Source organism: Leptosomus discolor, unplaced genomic scaffold (genome assembly GCF_034619465.1).
Source record: "Leptosomus discolor isolate bLepDis1 unplaced genomic scaffold, bLepDis1.hap2 HAP2_SCAFFOLD_35, whole genome shotgun sequence".
Taxonomy (NCBI): domain Eukaryota; kingdom Metazoa; phylum Chordata; class Aves; order Leptosomiformes; family Leptosomidae; genus Leptosomus; species Leptosomus discolor.
Window position 1 is genome coordinate 1970462 of NW_028237764.1, and position 25450 is coordinate 1995911.

Sequence of the window (25450 nt, forward strand, 5' to 3'; positions counted from 1 at the left end):
CAGGCTTATGATGGTAGAATTTTGCCGTTAAGGTGGTTGAGATGTCACAGAGGCAGAAAATATGGTGTGGCAGTCACTGGAAGCAGGCTTAAGGCTGTGGAAGCCTGCCGTGAAGGTGCCTGTGTTGTCGGAGGAGGTTGAAAATGTGGTGTTGCAGGTGCTGGAAGGAGGTTTATACTGGTGGAAATTTTCTGTGAATGTTCTTGTTATGCAACAGGTAGTTGAAGAAATGTGTGAGGTGTTGGAATCAGGCTTCTGCTGGTGGAAGTTTGCTGTGAAGGTGCCTGTGATGTCACAGTGGTGGAAACTCTTGTGTGACCGTTTCTGGAAGCAGGGTTATGGTGGTGAAAGCTTGTGGTGATTGTGCCTGTGATGGCACAGGCGGTTTAATAATGTGGTGTGGCAGGCTCTGGACACAGGCCTGTGCTCATGGAATCTTGCCATGGCAGTGATTGTGATTGCACAAGTTGTTGGAAATCCAGCGTGGAAGGCACTGGAAGCAGGCTTATGGTGGTGGAAACTCACAGTGAAGGTGCCTGTGACGTCAGAGGTGGTAGGAAATCTGGTGTGGTAGGTGTCATGGTCCACTCAGCGGACTTGTGATGGTTCGTTTGCTGTGATCTTGAAGTGCAAATTTAAGGCAACCACGCCAAAGGGGTTTGCTTAAATCAAAGACTGAAACTTTATTTTTCACAAGTAAAGCGATGTGCGGTAGGTAAAAGGTCGAAACAAAAGGGAAAAAATTAAAAGTGAAAAGAGGACAGAGATCAATAGCTACCACCAGGGGTCCAAGGCCTCCCTATGGTCCCAGGTCCAGGCAGCGTCCCGCCAGTCCTAACGATCGTTGTGATCCTTGGTGGGGGAAGCTTCCAAAGTTCGGGTGCTGAGGAGCCATCGTTTATGCCAAGAAGCACCCCTGCTCCTCCTCTATATCTCCGCCTCTTCTTGGCTCCGTCGATGCTGATCAGTCTTTCATGACGGCAGTTATGCAGCCACCTGATCAGCTCAGGCTTGTTCCGCACCGGAGAACGGCACAGCACTCTTGGTGCCATGCAGCTCTCCCTCCCGGAGCGCTCGTACTGCATTCCAATCTCGGGATCAGCAACTGTGTCTCAGGCAGGCCGCTGCAGACTCATGTCAAGATGTTACTCTAAGTTTTGGGGTACCTTATTGTCTATATCCCTGACGACAAGGTTGAGACAATGCTGTTCTTCAAACCGATTCTTACACCACCCCATGGCTCAGCATTGTCGTCAGGACCACATGATGGTGGCATAGTTCTCAAAGAGAGCCAGAGAGAGAGAGAGAAAGAGTAACAATGATAATAATACAAAATCAAATTGTTTCACCAAAAAAATTGCCTTACCAGAAATTATTATTTTATCAAACAGTTTATAGAAGAAATTAACGGGTTTAAGCCTGCAATGATTTTATGTCCTCTTCTCACGCGATCCGCCTGGTGTCAACAGACTTAGGGATGTCCACGTTGGATGGGACATTAAGCAGATCATGTGCGTTAAGTACGGATGCCAATCGTGTCAACCGATTTGTCATTCTCCAATTTATGACCTAGAGTGTTGTTGACAATACAAAACTGATTGAAAACCAATATTGTTGAGGACAATGATGGGGTGACGCAACTTGTTGAGGACGCCTGTAGCAGTAGGTGACCATCTGAAAAGCGTGTCCCACCATTTGTGTTCTGCATCCCTTTTCACCCTTTCCATAACACGGTGTATTTCTTCCACATTGTGATGGACAGTTATCAAGGTTTTGTGCCCGTTTTCCCTGACCTTTTCCCAAATCTCGATCAAATCCTGGTTTTGTAGCAATTGCCTTTCCAAAGCGAGATTCATCCCAATGGATGTAGGCAGCAGTTTGTGAATCAGTGTGTCATTGGATTGCAAGTGTTGGTGGGATGTGGCTGGGGCTAGATAAGAAAAGTCACATCCAGTGATTTTAGTAAAAATCACAAACACAGAAATTTGAACCATTCCTACTATCCACAACTACCCCATCTACGGATACAGACTCACAAGCAGTCCTCAAGCAGGCACAGCCTTTGCCAATACACCCAGGTACAGTTTCAGGAGATCCATCTGGATGAATCTCGAAATGACAAATATTTTGTTCAGTGTCCAAACAGATGTCCTCAGCTCGGACTGCAGTACTCTCACAGATGAGCCCTTGTTGTTCTCGTACAATACAAGACTCCAAATCAACCGTTTGCCATTTCTCATCCACCTTTCGGGCCCAGACTTTATGCTCTATAAGATAAAGTGCAGCTCCGTTGTGGTTCAATCCTAATGCAATGACAGGATGAATCAAGTATATTGACGCACTGTGTACGGTTAGCACAAATATTGTGGTGGTTTGTGACAGGGTCATAAGTGAGGTTTACCAGATTCCACCAGGATTGGTGATCCTTCTTGAAGTCAGTGGCACTGTCCCAAATTATTTTCTAAGTTCAGTGGGGAGAGTGCCTTCTTCACCTTCTCTTATGATTTAGGCGGCTATCTATTGCATCCACAGTTGAGCCTGGATACAACTGAGAGCCAAAGAGAGGTCGTTTTGGACAACACCAAGTGAGTCCACAATCATTTCGTGGTCCTTTGCATTCACCTTTTCCCATGTTGGTAATATTTTTGATAACAGTCATTGGTTAGTTCCTAAAGCCAATGGGGAAGATCGTAAAGGCCATTGCAATTTGGCCAGATCACTAGTCGTGGTAGCTGATTTCTTCATGAACACCTCTGAATCGATACTATTCAGAACTCTCAATTCTGTTCCCAAAACACCAGTTAGGTCTCTCTGTGTTCGTCTCCTGGAAGGAGTCCGTATTTGCAGCCAGGTTGCCCATCCCTCATAAGAAGTTTTTAGGAAAGGTGAGCAAGCTGACTGAATTTCTGAGACATTATTTTGCATCAGCAACTCAACTTGTTTAAGAGACCACATCGGATTGAACAACGTTGGTTGTTAGCCCGTGTTCCTGACCACATACGGTCCAATTCCAAAGATTTTTGGACTAATCACAACAATTGGTTGGGCGGTAGGTATTACAACATCTATTTTAAGTTCCCCCCAGTATCTTGTATTGGTTTTGCCACACATGTTCTTACGGGAGTGCTGTGCAGCAGTCAAGTTTAGCCAGCAACCTTGGTTTTGATTTTTACACGACAAAATAGGGCCATGCGGTTCAATTCCATAAATGTTTCTGGGTTCGATGAGGGATTTAGTCATCAATACCTGCATTGTGTTGTGATGACTTCACCCTATACCACCATAAAAGAGGGTATAACTTCACTTTTGTCAGCCAGTGTGAAGAGGGTATCTATGCCATGGTGTGTGACTACTGCAACAAGCATCACTGGAGGCTCAGTTACAGCATTTATTTTGAAGTTGAATGTTAGGCCCAATAGGCCTGACCGATTTGCCGGATTATTGTGCCAATTACACACTCCGTAGACAGGCTTGGTCAAAGTGAAGTAGTACCAACGATCCCCTTGCTCATTAATACAGGATTTGGTGATTTCCCCATTGTCGGTACTTGGGTCTAAGGTGAAGTTACCGACAGACTTTTGTAGGCAACGCATGATGAGAGAAACTTGTTTGTTGCATTTCCACTCTGTAGCAGGACAGAGTTTGGCTGTGATGCTGGGGTGAATTTGGGTTGTTAAATCTAGATCCAAAAGATTTCCAGAAATTACAATTGAGGAGGCTTTTTCATAGAGAAATTTTCCACTTTTCCGCGTCCTACCTGTATCTTTTCTCCAATTTTCCAGTCAGGGCATGAACCCGGTCTTTTCTGTCCCACTCCCATTCATTTAAGTGGTACACCTCAGTGTCATGCATTACCACAGCATCTAAGGTTGGGAGGCGGTCCTTGGGATAGTACGCTAGAGTGCTGGTGGACTTGACAATAGCTTGGGACCATGGCCATTCTGCATTCTTTTGGTTACAGGTTAGTGGTAGGATGCAGAAAACTATAACCCGTCCAATCATTAGTCCAATTAAACGATCAGTCTTTCTAAAATTTAGCCCTCCAAATTATCATCCACAAGGAGTTCATCCTGTTCTGAGTGTCCATCGGAGTTCTCCTGCAACAATGAAACACCAGAGCTTTCCTCTCAGAGGCAGGAAATTAAAATGATGGAACTATCCAGCGAGTATGTATCCAATGTTCCTTTCCCAGGGCATCGGAGGCTACCCGTGTGTATGCACTTAGTGGGGCTTTTAGCCCGAGTGGTACGCTTCGCATGATGGGAAGTTCCACCAGTAAAGGCCATCCTGGCAAGTGAGCTGGATTCTTGGAGTCCTTTGTTTCCTTTGATAAGGGAACCAAAGAAGGAGCCTTTGGGCAAAAGGCGGTGATTTTGGGGCATCCATTTACCCCTCATCTGTCATTTACTCATTTAATTGCTTCCCACAGACGGATATTGCAATTTCCCCTTTGTGGTCTCAAAAGCCATTTCAAGAGACCATTAGTTCTTTCTACAATCCCATTGGTTTGTGGGTAATATGGGGTGTGAAAGGTCCATTTAATCCCTTCCCTTCCTGCCCAATCATGTACAACTCTAGCAGTGAAATGAGAACCGTTATCAAATTGTATTTCATGTGGTTTTGGAAAAGCTCCAAACCATTCTCGCAATGCCTTCACAATGTTTTCTCCCATAGACTTGTTAAAGGCTTCTGCTTGAACTAGTCCTGATGCTATTTCCACTCCCACCAGCACAAAATGTTTTCCTCCTGATTTCCTAAAGGGGTCGATATAACCCACCTGCCAGGCATCCCACAAGCCTCTACCCTCCCACAAATGCAGAGGGTCATCCTCTAAAGGGTGCCTTTCTAGTCATGTACAACGTTGTTCCCAGGCTGATATGCAGGTGTTACACATTGCTCTGGTGACAGGCCAGCCTCGGGCAAGGGCTTCACAATAAAAATCTTTAGCCCCTGTGTGTTTGTGCTTTACATGCAACCATTCTAACAAGCGTTCCCAATCCTCTGTCATTTGGTCTGTTTGCACAGGGGCTAGCCTTGCTACCTCATCACCTCTGTTCTTCCACTCCCCCACTGAACCCCCATCTCCCTGATGAGAAGCTCCCCATCCCACAGCAAAATTCCCTCGGCTTGCAGTGCTTAAGAGGTCTTGCCATCTTTCCTTTTGCCACACTGGAACTCTGTTAACCTCCCATTCATTCTGCTCCCAGAAAGGAAGCCATTCTGTACATCCCTTAAACACAGCATAGGGATTGGTATAAACATGGACAGGAGAAGGAGTTTGTGCTTCATGCCGGAAAACGCTCCATACTGCCATTAATTCACCTACTTGGGCACTGCCCTTTCCCTCTGTTACAATCCGTTGCTCGGAGGAGGTATGGAGTGCCACTGCCCGATATCTCCACGCTTTTCCTTCTCTCTTGGCAGAAGCGTCAGTGAACAAGCACTTACTGACTGATCATGGGAGAAAGGAGGGGCCACCCGAATGACTGAGGCAGGTTTATCTTGGCTGCTGTCCCGGCTCTCCAGTTCTTGCATAGTTAGGTTTTTTAAAGCTCTTTCGATCACTGAGAAAATGTTACAATAGTGTTTGATCTGGGCATACCTCTTTTGAACCGAAAGCTCTCTGGGCCACCCTGTCACAGGGGGAGGTCCCGGTAGTAACAGCTTTTATAACTTTAGAAGCGTCTCTTAATAGGAGTGGTTGTTGTCGTGTGATTTTCCCTACTTCTATGAGAGCCAGGCTAACCACAAACAAACCTCTCTCCCAAGCACCATATCTCCTCTCAGCATCCTTAAATCTTCATGAGTAAAATCCCACATGCCGGGTTGGACCCTCAGGGCCACGTTGCCATCTGTGTATTGACAACCCTGACATGACGTACCCCCATTCCACCCGGAAAGGATCCGTAGGGTGGATAGGGCCGAGAGAACCTTCAAACTATGCTATAGATTAGTGAGGCCACACAGGCCTTTGGGGAGCCAAGAACAGTATTAGCATATAATTGCTGCATCATTATCTCCAGACCCAAGACTTATCACCCACCCTTACTAAGAAGAACAAGTGTCCAACTAAGATAAGGAAACCTCTCTTCTCCCAAAATCAACAGCAGTATCTTCAGCAAACAGAAACAGGAGTTGATGACTCCTGATGACTTTGTAGACATGAGTGATGGAACATCTGGATTAAGAGATAAACCACAAGAATGGTGCTGGGTGGTGATGCTGCAAGACCAACAGAAATACGCTGAACTGCGTTTATGGTTTCGATAATTAGCAGCACGCCTTAGCAGGTAGCTTGGTGATTCGTATCATACCCTTGTAGCATAAGGTATAAACCCCCTACAGAATAATCTGAAAAACATAAGGATAAACTTCGTCAATGTGAGGGTGACAGCGCTCTGGAATAGGCTGCCCAGAGTGGTTGTGGAGGCTCCTTCTCTGGAGACATTGAAAACCCGCCTGGACACCTTCTTGTGTGACATTTTCTAAGTGGTCCTGCTCTGGCAGGGGGGTTGGACCAGATGATATTTCGAGGTCCCTTCAAACCCCTAACATTCTGTGATTCTCTGATTCTGTGAATGGAGTTCCATCCAGATGTTGACTGGTCACAAACAGTGACCCCCAGGTGTCACAACAACCCCCCGCCACGTCTTGGGGATGAGTGGCGGGAAAGCTGCGCAGCAAAAAAGACCTGTGGGTGCTGGTCGACGGCCGGCTGAACATGAGCCAGCAGTGTGCCCAGGTGGCCAAGAAGGCCAACAGCATCCTGGCCTGTATCAGCAACGGTGTGGCCAGCAGGAGCAGGGAGGTGTTCACGCCCCTGTGCTCGGCACTGGTGAGGCTGCACATCGAATGCTGTGTGGAGTTTGGGGCCCCTCACTTCAAAAAAGACATTGAGGTGCTGGAGCGCGTCCAGAGAGGGGCAACGAAGGTGCTGAAGGGTCTGGAGAACAGGCTTACGAGGAGCAGCTGGGGTGTTCAAATGCGAGTTGATGTAGCACACAGGTCTGCGCCGAGGACCTGAGCCTGCTTAGACAGGGGAGGCAGGGGTGTAAGGAGGGGAGGGGACAGGACAGGAGGAGAGGGTAGGGGAGCTGCCATGGCTTTGCTCTGGATCAGCAAGGCCTTCCCAAAAATGCGGGTCTGTCTATGCTCCAGCCACAGCTCTGGGCAGGAGCAGCCATGTGACAGGAGCTGCTGGCATCGGCCAGGCCAGAACCTGGCAGGAGACGGGGCTCAGCCACCGTGGACATCACAGGCACCTGCACAAACCGTGAGCTTGCTCCTGCCCTACTAGCTACAGTGCCACCAGGGTCATCACAAGGAGATGCACATGCCAGGGGACACCTCTGGCCCTGTACCCTGCTTGGGATCATGTGACATCACAAGCAGCTTGTTGAGAACTGAAGGAATCTTAAGAGCTCCTCATCCACAAGTGACATCACAAAGCACCTGCACAACCCAGCTGCCTCCTCCCGCCCACTCACATCTGCATGGAAATGGGACAACACAAGCACCTCTACAAGCCACATGGCCTTTCATCCACTATCCCATACTCAGACAGCAGTTGCCTCAAAAGCACCTTCACAAGCCAGGGCGCTACTTCTGATCTTGGTTCAAGGAAGCCCATCCCAGGGCTGCATTCAGGTGTTTCCCAGGGGACGTTACTCTCAACAGGAAGTGACCTCAAGGCACTGCTTGTCTCACAGGCCTTCATGGCACCCCTAAGAAGAGCTGATGGCCCTTGTTCTTGCTCAGGATCACCTCCCCACACACACACGATGGGGATGCTTACGTCTGCTCTGTACAATGCAAACACGGACTCCTGACCTAGTCCTTTGGTGTCCCTCTGTGGAGGGACAAGCAGCCTCTGCAAGCTGAGGTGAGAGGCCAGTGCTGGACATGGTGGTTGTTATTGGCTGCTCTGTGAGGATGGGCCTGGGGCAGCTCACCCGGGGTGTCCAGGGAGTACAGGCACAGACCAGGCACCGCTGTGCCTGTCCTTCATGTCCCAGAGCAAGAAATTGGCCACCGAGAACGTTCATCCAGCCAGCATGCTGAGGAGATCCCCACCTCAGGCACCTTGCAAAACCACGTGCCAAACTTGCTCTCAAGGGTAGCAGGAGACAACTGGCCCTGGGGATCCTCAGGAAGGTCCTTTTCACTCAGGGCAGGGCCAGCCTGACCCGAGCTGCCACCCACACCAAAGGGTTTCTCTTTCCATGTCCCCCCTGCACACACACACACGGTGCCCTGCTCTTCTCCCAGGACATCCCATCTCCCCACAGAGACTTTTCCCTACAAAGCTCATCTCTGCTGACCTGGACGGCCATTCCTGCACCCCCTCCCCAGGCTCCCCACAGACCCTGAACTGCTGGTGCTGCTCTGCAGAATAAGAGGGCTGTGGTGACCAGGGCCGTACTGGTGAGGCTGAGAGGCAGACCCAGCTCAGGGTGGCTGCTGTCCCCTGCACCTCAGCACACAGAAGCTGCCCCTGCAGCTTCACAGAAGGTCTTACAGAAAGAAATTCAGACAAACAAGTTGGTGCAGGGTCCTTTATCTGGATTAAACACATGGAGAGCACAGCTCCTTATTTACACAAAGTCTCTGGGGCACACAAGGCAGGCAGAGACTGACATAGAACTAATATGAAAACGACAGCATTTTTGTGGAAAAAATTAATATAACCAAAAATCTGAAACCAAAGAAACCAAAAAAACAACCTCCCAAAACTACATGCTGTGACAGTAATGACATTCCATTACGAGTGACATGCAGAAGATGGGCAGTTCCTTCTTGCTTCTGAACAACAACCAGTCATCAGTATCCTCAGGGCGTCCTTGAGCTCCTGGTTCCTCATGCTGTAGATGAGGGGGTTCACTGCTGGAGGCAACAACGAGTAAAGCACTGCCATCACTAGGTTCAGGAATGGGGAGGAGATGGAGGGGGACTTCAGGTAGGCAAACATGGCAGTGCTGACTAACAGGGAGACCACGGCCAGGTGAGGGAGGCAGGTGGAAAAGGTTTTGTGGCGTCCCTGCTCCGAGGGGACCCTCAGCACGGCCCTGAAGATCTGCACGTAGGACACCACAATGAACACAAAACACCCAAAGGATAAACAGACACTGACCACAAGTAGCCCAGCCTCCCTGAGGTAGGTGTCTGAGCAGGAGAGCTTGAGGATCTGGGGGATTTCACAGAAGAACTGGTCCACAGCATTGCCTTGGCAGAGGGGCAGTGAAAATGTATTGGCCGTGTGCAGCACAGCATGGAGAAACCCACTGCCCCAGGCAGCTGCTGCCATTTTGGCACAAGCTCTGCTGCCCAGGAGGGTCCCGTAGTGCAGGGGTTTGCAGATGGCAACGTAGCGGTTGTAGGACATGACGATGAGGAGACAATACTCTGCTGACATCAAAAAGAAAATGAAAAAGACCTGGGCAACACATCCTGAGTACGAGATGGCCCTGGTGTTCCAGAGGGCATTGGCCATGGCTTTGGGGAGAGTGGTGGAGAGGGAGCCCAGATCAAGGAGGGAGAGGTTGAGGAGGAAGAAGTACATAGGGGTGTGCAGGCGGTGGTCGCAGGCTATGGCGGTGATGATGAGTCCGTTGGCCAGGAGGGCAGCCAGGTAGATGCCCAGGAAGAGCCCGAAGCTCAAGAGCTGCAGCTCCTGTGTGTCTGCAAATGCCAGGAGGAGGAACTGGTTGATGGAGCTGCCATTGGACATTATTTCACAGCAGGAATGGGAGAGTTGAAAAAGGAGAAGATATTGACAAGTCAGGACAGATTTATCTGAGTAAGTCTTACACTATTTCCCATAGGTATCCGCTACCATGAATTCTCTTTTTTTCGGGGAGGCCTTCCTTTACTTCATTTGTTAGTCCAGGATTGACTTCCAGAGAAGTCAGACCTGTGGTATTGCAGTGATGTCAAAAAGCCAGTGCATTTTGTAGATTTTTCCCGGCAATAGGTCCCTTCAGTCTAATGAGAGGTATTTACCTCAGTGACCATGTGACAATTGTCCCCATTTGTTACAGTGCGATGGAGTCAGCACCCAGACCGGCTGTGTCTGAGAGGGAAGAGCCCAGGGAGGGACCCAGCCCTTCCAACTCTGCGCTCCTGAACAGCAAAGTCTGGGTCAGAATCACTCACGGCTGACACAGGACCTTTCTCACCCCCATTCTCCATCTCCAAGCTCTCTCCGGACATGATAACAGCAGCACGCCTGTGGAGGAGAAAGGGGCTGTCAGTAGTTTCCCATCCTCCCTTGCTGAAGTGGCCTCAGCGTGGTAGAAGTTCACGTCAACCTCTTCACCATAGGGACATGCTCAGGTGCCCGTAAGACAGTGGCCAGCGTCTCCTGAAGGGAGACTCAACTTGTTTCCAAGTCCCACATGCTGCATTGCCTAAACCCCCCAGGGTCAGTGTCTCAAAACACATCTGAGACACCCCCAACCCTCTCACAGTCTGGAGCTTCCATATGCAAGACAAGGAGCAGCAGGAACAAGAGAAAAAAAAACACAAAGCAATACCCTGATGCTTTTGCAAATGGGGAACAGGAGAGGAAGACAGCTGGCACTCAGGAAATCCTTCTCCTTACACAGCAGAGCACAGCACCTCCACGTTGATCACATCCCAGGTCGGTTGTTCTGTGTCCATTTTCACTGCAGAAGGAAGGGATTTATGTGTCAGGAGAGATGCACCTTTGCTCTACTGCAGAGGAGTCAGTGACTGCCCTGGACCACCCACCTTGAGGGCAGAGGGTCTGCTGGGGAGGAGGGGAGACCAGGGAGGCTTGCTCAGAAGAAGCTCTCTGTGTTGGGCCAGGAGCTTTCTGAATTCCCACTGCCATGACATTTCTAGTTTTCTGTGCGCATGTCTCTGCTGCCTGGAGCTGTTTCTCCCCACATCTCCTCCCTGGCAGAGCTCACACGTCCCATCCCACAAACTGTGTGCTCAGATCTGCCTTGCATACAACTCCTGGCAGCAGAGCATTGCCCAGAGGCATCTCCGTGGCTGCAGGCTCTGATGGGAACATGAATTCATTGCTGATAAGCCTGGAGAGGTGACGCTGGGGATGTCTGTAAGCCAAAGGTATTTATTTTTGATAATCCCAGATTTAGAAACCTCCAAGTGAAACACATCTGGATTTTCAATGCCTCCTCCCAAACTGAGAGGATAATTGCCATGTCCAAACCCTTCCTCCACACCTGAGGCCACTCAGACTAGAAGACTGAAAGCACAGGCCCCTTCCCATTACACGTAAACCCTGCCTTGATGTGCTTCTTGAGAAGCTGCCTCTGCCAATGTCCTGGGGGGGATCTGGAGTTGTGAGAAGTCCTGATCAGTGCATCACCCTTTGAACAGCAGAACATCCCTGTCCTGCCCTGCTGGGGAACTGTCCTTCCACCCACAGCTTCTCCCCACAGCTCCATGAGGAGGTCCCAGGGCAGGCCGTGTGCTGATGCTGCCTGGTAAGAGTCACTGTCCAAGTTCACAACCTTTTGTGGTGAAGGGACTCCACTCAGAAGGAGAGCCTTGGGCACTCCTGGCTGCACACCCTCAAGTCATGCCCACCAAGTTTCACACTCTCAAGCCATCCCCACCAGAAGGCAGCCGTCATGCCCTGTCCCTCTCACACTGCAGGAGGGAAGCCCTGCTCTGCAGCCCGGCTTCCTCTTCTCCATCACAGACAGATCCCAGAGGTTGCACACATTCAGGAGATCCTTCAAGGAACCACCGACACATCACCCTGCACCCAGAGACTTACTGTGTCAGAGGCTGGGAAGAGTTCTCCTCCAGTGAGCTCTCACCCATCCTCCCCCTCGCCCCTGCCTTCAACCTCTCTCTGCCCCGCTCCTTTCTCCTTGGTGCCCACAGGCAGCCCCCTCAGCCCTGCTGCGCTTGGCAGAGCAGCTGCTGCTGGGCAGAGATGTCTCCCTGCAGCTCTGCCTGCTTGCTAGGAGCTCTCTCTGTCCCAGGAGCCCAGCCCAGATCAGCAGCACAGCAACAGCCCAACAACTTTTTAATGATCTCTCTGGTGGTTTTGGTGCCAAGTCTGTGAAACTCAGACACTGAGATGAAGCTGAGGAAACCTCTTGAGGAGTCAAAGTCAGAAGAAAACTCCAAAGTTTCTTGGAGCACTGATGGGTTCCACTGAGGGATGTTACTGACAAAGCCTCCCTGAGAGCTGGTTAAAAATGAAAACTGGAGGCAGCGAGGACAGGTAGGCAAAGGCAAGGTGAAGGGGCCTCTGATGCTGAGTAAACCTTCGAGTGCTTTGTCCAGCTAAAAGACCAAGCCCTGACTCCCCAGCCCCTGCAAGGCAGACCCTGTCCCTCAGCCATTCCTCAGTGTTCTTCCTGGGGCAGGGTGATGTGGGGATGTGCAGTGCCAAGGGCAGGGCCAAGATCCTCTGCTTCTGAGTATGTGCTGGGTGGGCTGAGGAGGCACTGAGGTGCTGGTGTCGTAAAATGAAGGGGTATTCTGGTAGGCCTTGGGGGTTGAGACAAGAGCCATAGCCAAGGGGAGAAAGACCTCGGCTCTCTTGGGGGCTTTTTATCTTGCCAGAGCCCTTGAGCGTCTCCACCACAGGATGTCCTACAGTGTCCCACACCTGCGCTTGCCATTGCACCGTGCAGATCAGACTGTCCCCAGGAGAGGCCTGAGCAACGCCTGAGGGACATGTTCTCCCTACCCAAAGGCTGGAGATCAGGACCTGTAGCCTTCATGGAACACCCCCAGGTTTCTCAGCATCAGAGTGACCTTGCTCTTGCCTTTGCCTGCCTGGGACGAAGGGAGCTCCTGGCAAGAGGACAGTGCTGCCAAGAGCTCTGGAGTGTCCCTCTCCTCCCACAATCACAGAACCAAGGAGGCTGGAAGGCAGCCAGTCACCACCTTTTCTTGGCTACCCCTTCAAGCTTGGTTTTAGCCAGCAGCTCCTTTCTCAGCCATGCCAGCCTCCTGCTACTTTTGTGTGACTTTCAGCATGTCAAGGTGGACCATTCTGGATTGTGAAGAGGAGATCCTTGAGCATCAAACAGCTCTCTGCTCCCATCTTCTCTGCCAGGCTGTATTTCATGGGATTCTTCCAAGGAGGTCCCTCAGCAATCCAAAGTCTGTTTTCTCTTTGCCTTCTTCCCTTTCCTTAGGATCCTCAACTCTACCTTCTCACTCTGGATTCTTCCATTCCTCACCAGTTCTTCCTTGTTTGTAAATATTGTGGTTAACCCCAGCAAGAAATTAGGCACCACCCTGCAGTTTGCTCACTACCCTCCCCCAACATTAGTGGGCAAGGGAAGTGGAAAGGAAAAATAAAAGCAAGGAAACTTCGGGGATAAGATGGTCATTTGGGTCCTTGGCCTGGTTATGTCCCCTCCAAACCTCTTGTACCCGCAGCCCCCCAGTCTATTCACTGGTGGGGCACAGTCAGAAACAGAGCAGGCCTTGAAGCTGTGCAAACACTCTTCAGCAACAGCCAGAACATGAGAGTGTACTCAGCATTGTTTTGGTCACAGATCTTGAGCACAGCACCATGGGAACTTCCGTGAAGAAAAGTAAGTCAAGCTCAGGAAGACCCAGTCCAATCACCACCCATTTATTCCATCCTATTTCTGTCATCCTCGGGTCCCAAACTGTCCAAAACCACCTCTATTAACACCACACCTTCCCACCACGTGGCTGACAGATGGCTATCATTGCCTTATCTATAGGTAACCCCCCAACATGTCCATAAAATTGTCCATAAATTTTGCACTGTGTTCATGTATTCCATGACTCTGGTTCCATTTGGTATGGTGGTTACTCAGCACAAAGGAGGTGTGTTGTGTGCAGTTACTGGTCATGAAACCAGCTCAGCTTGGGTCATTGCTGCACATTGCCAGCTTTTTGCAAGGTCCATTTAGGTGATAACTGCTGCGGTACTTCCTAAAATATACAACTCAAATCGTGAGTTATTATCCAACCAAGGTTAAATCTACTGCAGGTACATGTCAGATTCCATCATCATCCAACCAGTGCACCCGTGTCCTTGAGCAAAAGCAATCCCACAATCTGGTTGGCCTTTTCCTGAGGGAGGAGCAACCCGTGCCATCTTTCCAAGCCTGCTCCCTACGTGCACTATGGGGTCTTTGTCTTCGGTTTTTGTCTGGGCAGGGCCAGGTTGATCAGTCGATCCTCTGGTATTAACTAGGCAGGTGGCTTCTGCCCAGGCTGCATCCCACCGCTTGTATTTCCCAGCCCCCTTTGCTCTCACTCTTGTCCTTAACAGTCCCTTCTGTCCGTCAATCATTCCGGAGGCTGGTGTGTGACAGGGGATGTGGCACACCCAATCATTGCCACGTTCCCTGGCCCAGGGGCTTCTGAGGGTGTTTCAGAAAGGAATCCTGCTGTCTGCCTCAGGTCTTTCTGGGGTGCCACAGCACTTTCTGTTCAAGGCCCAAGATGGTGTTTTGGGGGGTGGGTCATGATGGGCACGGGGCATGTTGTCAACCATCTGGTTGTCACTTCTAGCACAGTAAGCACACGGTGCTTGCCTTGGAAGGTTCATGGCAGTGTGATATAATCCATCTGTGAGGCCTCTCTCATGGGGCACGTGGCTGGCTCATAGTTAACTTGCTCTCCACCACAGCTCACAGGTCCTTCTCCGCAGAGCTGCTCTCCAGCAGGTGGACCCTCAGGCTGTACTGGTGCATAAGCTTATTCCTCCCCAGGTGAAAGACCTTACACTTGCCCTTAGTGAACCTTAGGTTCCTCCCCACCCACCTCTCCAGCCTGTCCAGGTCTCGCTGAATGGCAGCACAGCCTTCTGGCGTGTCAGCCACTTCTCCCAGTTTGGTATCGACAGCAAGTTTTCGTTGTATGTTTTAGCAAGTACTGCAGCAGGTATCACCTAAATGAGCTTTGCAAAAATCTGGACAAGTGCAACAATCATAGAATCATGGAACTGTGTTTTTTGAACACCTCCGGGGATGGTGACACCACCACTTCCCTGGGCAGCCTGTTCCAGTTCTTCACCGCTTTTTCAGTAAAGAAATGCTACATCATGTCCATCCTAAACTTCCCCTGGTGCAACTTGAGGCCATTTCCTCTTGTCCTGTCACTTCTTACTAGGGAATAGAGACTGACCCCCACCTCACTACAACCTTCTCTCAGGTAGTTTTAAAGAGCTATGATGTCTCCCCTCAGCCTCCTCTTCTCTAGACTAAACAATCCCTGTTCCCTCAGCCGCTCCTTGCAAGACCTGTTCTCCAGACCCTTCACCACCTTCCTTGCCCTTCTCTGCACATGCTCCAGCACCTCAGCGTCTTTCTTGCAGTGAGGAGCCCAAAACTGCACACAGGATTTGAGGTGCTGCCTCACCAGTGCTGAGCACAGGGTTACGATCACCTCCCTGCTCCTGCTGGCCACACCATTGCTGATACAGGCCTGGATGCTGTTGGCCTTCTTGGCCACCTGGGCACACTGCTGGCTCATGTTCACCAGCTGTTGACCAGCACCCCCAGGGCCTTTTCTGTCAGGCAGCTTTCCAGCCACTCATCCCCAAGCCTGTAGCGCTGTGTGAGGTTGTTGTGACCCAGGTGCAGGACTCGGGCTGTTGGACTGGTTGAACCTCATACAATTGGCCTCAACCCATTAATCCAGTCTGTCCAGGTCCCTCTGCAGACGAGCAGTTCAATACTCCCACCAAATTTGGTGCCATCTCCAAACTCACTGAGGGAGCACTCGATCCCCTCACCCAACACTGAGCCCTGGGGTACACTGCTTGTGACCAGTCACCATCTGGATTGAACTCTGCTCACCACCAGCCTGTGCTCGGCCATCCAGCCAGTTACCCTGACCCAACCTGAGCCAGTTGTAATGACCAGTAACTCCACACAACACACCTTTCGTCTCCTGAGTAACCACCATACCAAACGGAAGCCAAGCCATGGACGACATGGACTCAGTGGACACTTCACGGACAATTTCATGGATATATTTGAGGGGTGGCACATATTTAAAGCAATGATAGCTGTCTGTAAATACCGTGATTGAAAGGGGACAGTTGTATAAGAAGGTTTTTTTGCACAGTTTGGGACCTGAATATGACAGAAATGGTATGGAATAACAGGTGGAGATTGGACTGTGTCTGGCTGGGCTGGACTGACTTCTGTCCATAAAGCTCCTGTGGTGCTACATCTCAGTTTTTTGACCAAAACAATGCTGAGAACACACGAATGTTCTAGCTGTTTCTGAATGATATTTGAAAAGCGTCAAGGCCTTCTCTGTTTTGACTGTGTCCCACTAGTGAATAGAGGGGTGAGGGTGCAAGAGGTTGGGGGCAGACACAACCAGGCCAATGACCCCAAATCACCATCTTAAATTTTCTAGCTTTTACTCTATCTTTCCTCTTCCCCTGTCCCACTGAGGTTGGGGGAGAAAGGTGAACAAGGTGCAGGGTGGTGCCTAATATCTTGTTGGGGTTAAACCACAACATTTATAAACAAGGGAAGGCTGGTTAGGAATGCAAAAGTCTGAGGTGAGAAGGTAGGTTGGAGGATGTGTAGAAAACGGAAGAAGGCAAAGATCAGGGTTTCAAGAGAGCAGATTTTGGGCTGCTGAGGGACCTCCTTGGAAAAATCCCATGGGCTGCATCTAGCAGAGAAGACAGGTGCAGAGAGGTGTTTGATGCTCAAGGATCTCCTCTTCACAATATATAATGGTTTACCTTGACATGATGGAAGTCAGACAAAAGTGGCAGGAGGCTGGCATGGCTGAGAAAGGAGCTGCTGGCTGAAACCAAGCATGAAGGAGAAGCCCAAAAAAGGTGGCGGTTGGCTGCCTTCCAGCCTCCTTGGTTCTGGGATTGTGGGAGGAGAGGGACACTCCACAGTTCTTGGCAGCACTGCCCTCTTGCCAGGAGCTCCCTTCGTCCCAGGCAGGCAAAGGCAAGGGCAAGGTCGCTCTGATGCTGAGGAAACCTGGGGATGTTCCATGAAGGCTGCAGGTCCTGACCTCCAGCCTCTGGGAAGGGAGAACATGTCCCTCAGGCGTTGCTCAGGCCTCTCCTGGGGACAGTCTGATCTGCACAGTGCAATGGCAAGCGCAGGTGTGGGACACTGTAGGACATCCTGTGGTGGAGACGCTCAAGGGCTCTGGCAAGACAAAAAGCCCCCAAGAGAGCCAAGGTCTTTCTCCCCTTGGCTAGGGCTGTTGTCTCAACCCTCAAGGCCTACCAGAAGACTCCTCCAACTTATGTCACTAGCACCTCAGTGCCTCCTCAGCCCACCCAGGACAAACCCAGAAGCAGAGGACCTTGGCCCTGCCCTTGGCACTGCACATCCCCACATCACCCTGCCCCAGGAAGAACCCTGAGGAATGGCTGAGGGACAGGGTCTGCCTTGCAGGGGCTGGGGAGTCAGGGCTTTCTTTTGGCGTGATAAAGCACACCAATGGTTACGCAGCATCAGAGCCACCTTCACCTTGCCTTTACCTACCTGTCCTCACTGCCTCCAGGTTTCTCCTTCAACCAGCTCCAGGGAGTCTTTGTCAATAATGTCCCTCAATGGAACCCATTAGCGCTTCAAGAAACTTTGGAGTTTGCTTCTCACTGACTTTGACTCCTTGAGAAGTTTCCTCGACTTCGCCTCACCGTCTGAGTTTCAAGGACTCAACATCAAAACCACCAGAGAGATGATTAAAAAGTTGTTGGGCTGTTGCTCTGCTGCTGATCTGGGCTGGGCTCCTGGGACAGAGAGAGCTCCTAGCAAGCAGGCAGAGCTGCAGGGAGACAGCTCTGCCCAGCAGCAGCTGCTCTGCAAAGCGCAGCAAGGCTGAGGGGGCTGCCTGTGGGCACCAAGGAGAAAGGAGCGGGGCAGAGAGAGGTTGAAGACAGGGGAGAGTGAGAGGATGGCTGAGAGCTCACTGGAGGAGAACTCTTCCCAGCCTCTGACACAGTAAGTCTCTGGGTGCAGGGTGATATGTCGGTGGTTCCTTGAAGGATCTCCTGAATGTGTCCAACCTCTGGGATCTGTCTGTGATGGAGAAGAGGAAGCCGGGCTGCAGAGCAGGGCTTCCCTAGTGCAGTGTGAGAAGGACAGGGCATGACGGCTGCCTTCTGGTGGGGATGGCTTGAGGGTGTGAAGCTTGGTGGGCACGACTTGAGGGTGTGCAGCCAGCAGTGCCCAAGGCTCTCCTTCTGAGTGGAGTCCCTTCACCACAAAAGGTTGTGAACTTGGACAGTGACTCTTACCAGGCAGCATCAGCACACGGCCTGCCCTGGGACCTCCTCATGGAGCTGTGGGGAGAAGCTGTGGGTGGAAGGACAGATCCCCAGCAGGGCAGGACAGGGATGTTCTGCTGTTCAAAGGGTGATGCACTGATCAGGACTTCTCACAACTCCAGATCCCCCCCAGGACATTGGCAGAGGCAGCTTCTCAAGAAGCACATCAAGGCAGGGTTTACGTGTAATGGGAAGGGGCCTGTGCTTTCAGTCTTCTAGTCTGAGTGGCCTCAGGGGTGGAGGAAGGTTTTGGACATGGTAATTATCCTCTCAGTTTGGGAGGAGGCATTGAAAGTCCAGATGTGTTTCACTTGGAGGTTTCTAAATCTGGGATTATCAAAAATAAAAAACCTTTGGCTTACAGACATCCCCAGCGTCACCTCTCCAGGCTTATCAGCAATGAATTCATGTTCCCATCAGAGCCTGCAGCCACGGAGATGCCTCTGGGCAATGCTCTGCTGCCAGGAGTTGTATGCAAGGCAGATCTGAGCACACAGTTTGTGGAATGGGACGTGTGAGCGCTGCCAGGGAGGAGATGTGGGGAGAGAGAAACAGCTTCTGACAGGGACAGCTCCAGGCAGCAGAGACACGCGCACAGAAAACTAGAAATGTCATGGCAGTGGGAATTCAGAAAGCTCCTGACCCAACACAGAGAGCTTCTTCTGAGCAAGCCTCCCTGGTCTCCCCTCCTCCCCAGCAGACCCTCTGCCCTCAAGGTGGGTGGTCCAGGGCAGGCACTGACTCCTCTGCAGCCAAAGCTGCAGTAGAGCAAAGGTGCATCTCTCCTGACACATAAACTTCTTCCTTCTGCAGAGAAAAGGGACTGAGAGCAACCGGCCTGGGATGTCACCAACGTGGAGGTGCTGTGCTCTGCTGTGTAAGGAGAAGGCTTTCCCGAGTGCCAGCTGCCTTCCTCTCCTGTTCGCCATTTGCAGGGGGATCAGGGTATTGCTTTGTGGTTTTTTTTTCTCTTATACCTGCTGCTCTTTTTCTTGCATATGGAAGCTCCAGGCTCTGGGAGGGTTGGGGGTGTCTCAAATGCATTTTGAGACACTGACCCTGGGGGCTTTAGGCAATGCAGCATGTGGGACTTGGAAACAAGTTGAGTCTCCCTTCAAGAGATGCTGGGCACTGTCTTTCAGGCACCTGAGCATGTCCCTATGGTGAAGAGGTTGACGTGAACTTCTACCACGCTGGGGGCACTTCAGCAGGGGAGGATGGGAACTGAGTGACAACCCCATTCTCCCCCACAGGCTCGCTGCTGTTATCATGTCTGGAGAGAGCCTGGAGATGGAAAATGGGGGTGAGAAAGGTTCTGTGTCAGCCATGACTGATTCCAACGCAGACTTTGCTGTTCAGGAGCGCAGAGTTGGAAGGGCTGGGTCCCTCCCTGGGCTCTTCCCTCTCAGACACAGCCGGTCTGGGTGCTGACTCCATCGCACTGCAATAAATAGGGACAATTGTCACACGGTCACTGAGGCAAATATCTCTCACTGAACTGAAGGCACCCATTGCCAGGAACACCTACCAAATGCACGGGCTGTTTGACACCACTGCAATAGCACAGGTTTGACTTCTCTGGAAGTCAATCCTGAACTAACAAATGAAGTAAAGGAAGGTCTCCCCGAAAAAAAAGATAATTCATGGTAGCGGATACCTATGGGAAATAGTGTAAGACTTATTCAGATAAATTTGTCCTGACTTGTCAATATCTTCTCCTTTTTCAGGTCTTCCATTCCTGCTGTGAAATAATGTCCAATGGCAGCTCCATCAACCAGTTCCTCCTCATGGCATTTCCAGACACACAGGAGCTGCAGCTCTTGCACTTCTCGCTCTTCCTGGGCATCTACCTGGCTGCCCTCCTGGCCAACGGACTCATCATCACCACCGTATCCTGCGACCACCGCCTGCACACCCCCGTGTACTTCTTCCTCCTCAACCTCTCTCTCCTTGACCTTGGCTCCCTCTCCACCACTCTCCCCAAAGCCATAGCCAATGCCTTCTGGAACACCAGGGCCATCTCCTACATGGGATGTGTTGCACAGGTTTTTCTATTTCTCTTTTTTATAGTAGCAGAGTATTTTCTTCTCACCGTCATGGCCTACGACCGCTACGTTGCCATCTGCAAACCCCTGCACTACGGGACCCTCCTGGGCAGCAGAGCTTGTGTCCACATGGCAGCAGCTGCCTGGGGCACTGCTTTTCCCTATGCTGTGCTGCACACGGCCAATACATTTTCACTGCCCCTCTGCCAGGGCAATGCTGTGGACCAGTTCTTCTGTGAAATCCCCCAGATCCTCAAGCTCTCCTGCTCAGACACCTACCTCAGGGAGGCTGGGGTGGTTGTGGTCAGTGTCTGTTTAACACTTGGTTGTTTTGTGTTCATTGTGGTGTCCTACGTGCAGATCTTCAGGGCCGTGCTGAGGGTCCCCTCGGAGCAGGGACGCCACAAAGCCTTTTCCACCTGCCTCCCTCACCTGGCCGTGGTCTCCCTGTTCCTAGGCACTGGCGCGTTTTCCTACCTGAAGCCCCCATCCATCTCCTCTCCATCTCTGGACCTGGTGATGGCAGTTCTGTATTCTGTGGTGCCTCCAGCAGTGAACCCCCTCATCTACAGCATGAGGAACCAGGAGCTCAAGGATTCCCTGAGGAAACTGATTACTTGTTGTTTTTCAGAAGCAAAAAGGAACTGCTCATCTTCTGCATGTTACTCGTAATGGAATGTCATTACTGTCACAGCAGTAGTTTTGGGAGGTAGTTTTGTTCGATTTCTTTGGTTTTAGATTTTTTGTTGTATTAATGTTTTCAACAAAAATGCTGTCATTTCACATTTTGTTTCTATGTCAGTATCTGCCTGCCTTGTGTGCCCCACAGACTTTGTGTAAATAAGGAGCTGTGCTATCTGTGTGTTTAAACCAAATAAAGGACCCTGTACTGACTTGTTTGTCTGAGGTCCTTTCTCCCAGATCTTCTCTGGAGCTGCAGGGGCAGCGTCTGTGTGCTGAGGTGAAGGGGGCAGTAGCCACCCTGAGCTGGGTCTGCCTCTCAGCCTCACCAGCACGGCCCTGGCCACCACAGCCCACTTGCTCTGCAGAGCAGCACCACCAGTTCAGGGTCTGTGGGGAGCCTGGGGAGGGGGTGCAGGAATGGCCATCCAGGTCAGCAGAGATGAGCTTTGTAGGGAAAAGTCTCTGTGGGGAGATGGGATGTCCTGGGAGAAGAGCAGGGCATCGTGTGTGTGCGTAAGGGGGACATGGAAAGAAAAACCCTTTGGTGTGGGTGTCAGCTCGGGTCAGGCTGCCCTTTGCCTGGGGCAAAAGGACCTTCCTGAGGATCCCCAGGGCCAGTTGTCTCCTGCTACCCTTGAGAGCAAGTTCGGAACGTGGTTCTGCAAGGTGCCTGAGGTGGGGATCTCCTCAGCATGCCGGCTGGATAAACGTTCTCAGTGGCCTGTTTCCTGCTCTGGGATATGAAGGACACGCAGAGCGGGGTCTGGTCTGTGCCAGTGCTCCCTGGACATCCCAGGGGAGCTGTCCCAGGGCCATCTTCACAGAGCAGCCAGTAGCAGCCACCATTTCCAGCACTGACCTCTCACCTCAGCTCGCAGGGCTTGCTTGTCCCTCCATAGAGGGACACCAAAGGACTAGGTCAGGAGTCCATGTTTGTATTGTACAGAGCAGACCTAAGCATGCATATCGTGTGCATGTGGGGAGGTGATCCTGAGCAAGCACAAGGGCCATCAGCTCTTCTTAGGGGTACCATGAAGGCCTGTGAGACAGGCAGTGCCTTGAGGTCACTTCCCGTTGAGAGTAACATCCCCTGGGAAACACCTGAATGCAGTCCTGGGATGCGCTTCCTTGAACCAAGATCAGAAGTAGCGCCCTGGCTTGTGAAGGTGCTTTTGAGGCAACTGCTGTCTGAGTATGGGATAGTGGATGAAAGGCCATGTGGCTTGTAGAGGTGCTTGTGTTGTCCTATTTCCATGGAGATGTGAGTGGGCGGGAGGAGGCAGCTGGGTTGTGCAGGTGCTTTGTGATGTCACTTGTGGCTGAGGAGCTCTTAAGATCCCTTCAGCTCTCATCAAGGTTTTTGTGATGTCACATGATCCCAAACAGGGTACAGGCCCAGAGGTGTCCCCTGGCATGTGCATCTCCTTGTAATGACCCTGGTGGCACTGTAGCTAGTAGGGCAGGAGCAAGGTCACGGTTTGTGCAGGTGCCTGTGATGCCCTAGGTGGCTGAGCCCCATCTCCTGCCTGGTTCTGGTCTGGCTGATGTGAACAGCTTCCGTCATACAGCTCCTCCTGCCCAGGGCTGTGGATGGAGCACAGACAGATGCAGATTTTGAGAAAGCCTTGCTGATCTGGGGCAAAGCCATGGCAGCTCCCTTCCCCTCTCCTCCTTTCTATCCTTTCCCTTTTTTTCCACCCTGCCTTCCCCCCTGAGCAGGCTCAGATATCAGGCGTGGATCTGTGTTCTACATCAACTCATGTTTTGAACACCTCCACCACCTCCCTGGGCAGCCTGTTCCAACGTTTGATCACTCTTTCAGGAAAGAAATTTTTCCTCATGTCCAGTCTAGAACTTCCCCTGGTGCAACTTGAGGCCATTTCCTCTTGTCCCATCGCTTGTTACTTGGGAGAAGAGACTGACCCCCACCTCACTACAACCACCTCTCAGGTAGTTGTAGAGAGCGATGAGGTCTGCCCTCAGCCTCCTCTTCTCCAGACTAAACAACTCCAGTTCCCTCAGCCACTTCTCATAAGACCCGTTCTCCAGGACCTTCACCACCTTTGTTGCCGATCCCTGGACACACTCCAGCACCTCAGTGTCTTTCTTGGAGTAAGGGCCCAAAACTGCATGCAGCAGTAGAGGTCCGGTCCCACCAGTGCTGAGTACTGGGACACGATCACCTCCCTGCTCCTGCTGGCCACATCATTGCTGATACAGGCCAGGATGCTGTTGGCCTTCTTGGCCACCTGGGCACACTGCCGGCTCATGTTCAGCCGCCTGTCGACCAGCACCCACAGGGCCTTTTCTGCCGGGCAGCTTTCCAGCCACTCATCTCCAAGCCTGTAGCGCTGCCTGGGGTTCTCGTGACCCATGTGCAGGACCCAGCACTTGGCCTTATTGAACCTCATACAATTGGCCTCAGCCCATCGTTCCAACCTTGCCAGATCCATCTGCAGAGCCTTCCTGCCCTCAAGGAGATCAAACTCCCACCCAATCTAGTGCCATCTGCAAACTCACTGAGGCAGCACTCAATCCCCTCATCCAGATCATCGATAAAGATGTTAAGACGGCCCCAATACTGAGACCTGAGGGTCACTGCTTGTGACCAGTCACCATCTGGATTGAACTCCATTCACCACAACTCTCTGTACTCTGCCCTCCAGACAGTTTTTAACCCAGTGTAGTGTGCACCAGCCTAGGCCATGAGCCACCAGCTTTCCTAGGAGAATGCTGTGGGAGACGGTGTCAAAGGCTTTACTCAAGTCCAGATAGACAACATCCACAGCCTTTCCCTCTTCAATTACTTGGGCTTACTGGTCATAGAAGGAGATCAGGTTGGTCAAGCAGGACCTGCCCTTCATGAACCCCTGTAGACTGGGCCTTATCCCCTGGTTCTCCTGCACATGCCATGTGAGTTCCATAATCTTCCCCGGTACTGAGGTCAGGTTGACGGACCTGTAGTTCCCCAGATTCTCCTTCCGGCCCTTCTTGGAGATGGATGTCACATTGGCAAGCCTCCAGTCATCCGGGACCTCCGCTGTTGTCCAGGACTGATGATAATGATGGGTAGTGGTTGGGACAGCTCCTCCGTCTGCTCCCTCAGTCCTCCCGGGCGGATCCCATCTGGCCCCATAGACTTGTGAATGTCCAGGTGGCAAAGCTGGGCATTAACTGCTTCCTTCTGAATTACAGGGTGTTTATTCTGCTCTTGGTCCCTATCTTCCAGCTGAGGGGGCTGATTACCTTGCAGATTGCTTGCCTGACTATTAAAGACTGAGGCAAAGAAGGCATTAAGTACTTCAGCCTTTTCCTCATCCTTGGAGGCAAAGTTCCCCCCCCACATTCAATAGAGGATGGAGATTCTCCTAGGCTCTCTTTCTGTTGTTATTGTATTTGCAAAAACATTCGTTGTTGTCTCTCATGACTATGGCCAGCTTGAGTTCTAGTTGAGTCCTATTTGGGGTTTTCCCCCTCTAATTTTCCCTCTGCATGACTGAACAAGACCCCTGTCCTCTTCTCGAGTTGCCTGCCCTTTCTTCCAAAAGTGGTAAACTCTCCTTTTCTCCCTGAGTTCCAGCAAAATCTCCCTGCTCAGCCAGCCCGGTTGTCTTTCCCACCGGTTCATCTTCCAGCACACAGGGACAGGCTGCTCCTGTGTTTTTAACAGTTCCTCCTTGAAGAATGTCCAGCCTTCCTGGACCCCTTTGCCCTTCAGGACTGTCTCCCAAGGGACTCTCTCGACCAGTGACCTGAACAGCCCAAAGTCAGCCCTCTGGACGTCCATGGCAGTGATTTTGCTGGCCCCCCTCCTTACTTCACCAAGAATCGAGAACTCTATTATTTCATGGTTGCTAAGCCTAAGACAACTTCTGACTACCACATCTCCCACCAGTCCTTCTCTGTTCGTAAACAGCAGGTCAAGCGAGGCACCTCCCCAGTAGGCTCCCTTACCGGCTGTGTCAGGAAGTTACCACCCACACACTCCAGGAGCCTTCCAGGCTGTTTCTGCCCTGCTGTGTTTTATTTCCAGCAGACATCTGGTAAGTTGAACTCTCCCACAAGAACATGGCCTAGTGATTGTGAGACTTCTCCCAGTCACTTATAGAATGCTTCGTCTGCCTCTTCATCCTGGTTGGGTGATCTACCCCAGCAGGATATCTGCCTCCTTTGGCTTCTCCCTCATGCTTACCCATGGAGACTCGTTTGGCCACCTCACTCAGCACTCTTGGGTGGATCCCTTCCAGTCTCTAGACTTGTGAATGTGCAGGTGGCAAAGCAGGTCTTTAATATATTCCTCCAGAATTACAGTGATGGTAAATCATAGGACAAGGGGCAATGGGTGCAAGCTGGATATTAGGAAGTTTCACATTAACATAACGAAAAACTTTTCCAGTGTGAGGGAGACAGAGCACTGGAACAGACTGCCCAGAGAGGTTGTGGAGTCTCCTTCCTGGAG

General features: G+C 51.2%; 2 protein-coding genes across 2 annotated transcripts; one reads left to right on the forward strand and one right to left on the reverse strand.

The window, feature by feature from the left end:
- Positions 1 to 8761: 8761 nt before the first annotated feature.
- LOC147412988 (olfactory receptor 14A16-like) lies at positions 8762 to 9727 on the reverse strand. Its single transcript, XM_086480854.1, has one exon. It carries the CDS (start codon positions 9725 to 9727, stop codon positions 8762 to 8764), a length of 966 nt encoding a protein of 321 aa, XP_086336980.1.
- Positions 9728 to 20013: 10286 nt separating this feature from the next.
- LOC147412989 (olfactory receptor 14C36-like) lies at positions 20014 to 20979 on the forward strand. The gene has a single exon (XM_086480855.1). The coding sequence runs from the start codon at positions 20014 to 20016 to the stop codon at positions 20977 to 20979; it is 966 nt and encodes a 321-aa protein (XP_086336981.1).
- The last annotated feature ends 4471 nt before the right edge of the window (positions 20980 to 25450 follow it).

Bases quoted from the DNA above. Each gene is read 5' to 3' on its own strand.
- LOC147412988 (XM_086480854.1), bottom strand. From the start codon at position 9,727: ATGTCCAATGGCAGCTCCATCAACCAGTTCCTCCTCCTGGCATTTGCA.
- LOC147412989 (XM_086480855.1), top strand. From the start codon at position 20,014: ATGTCCAATGGCAGCTCCATCAACCAGTTCCTCCTCATGGCATTTCCA.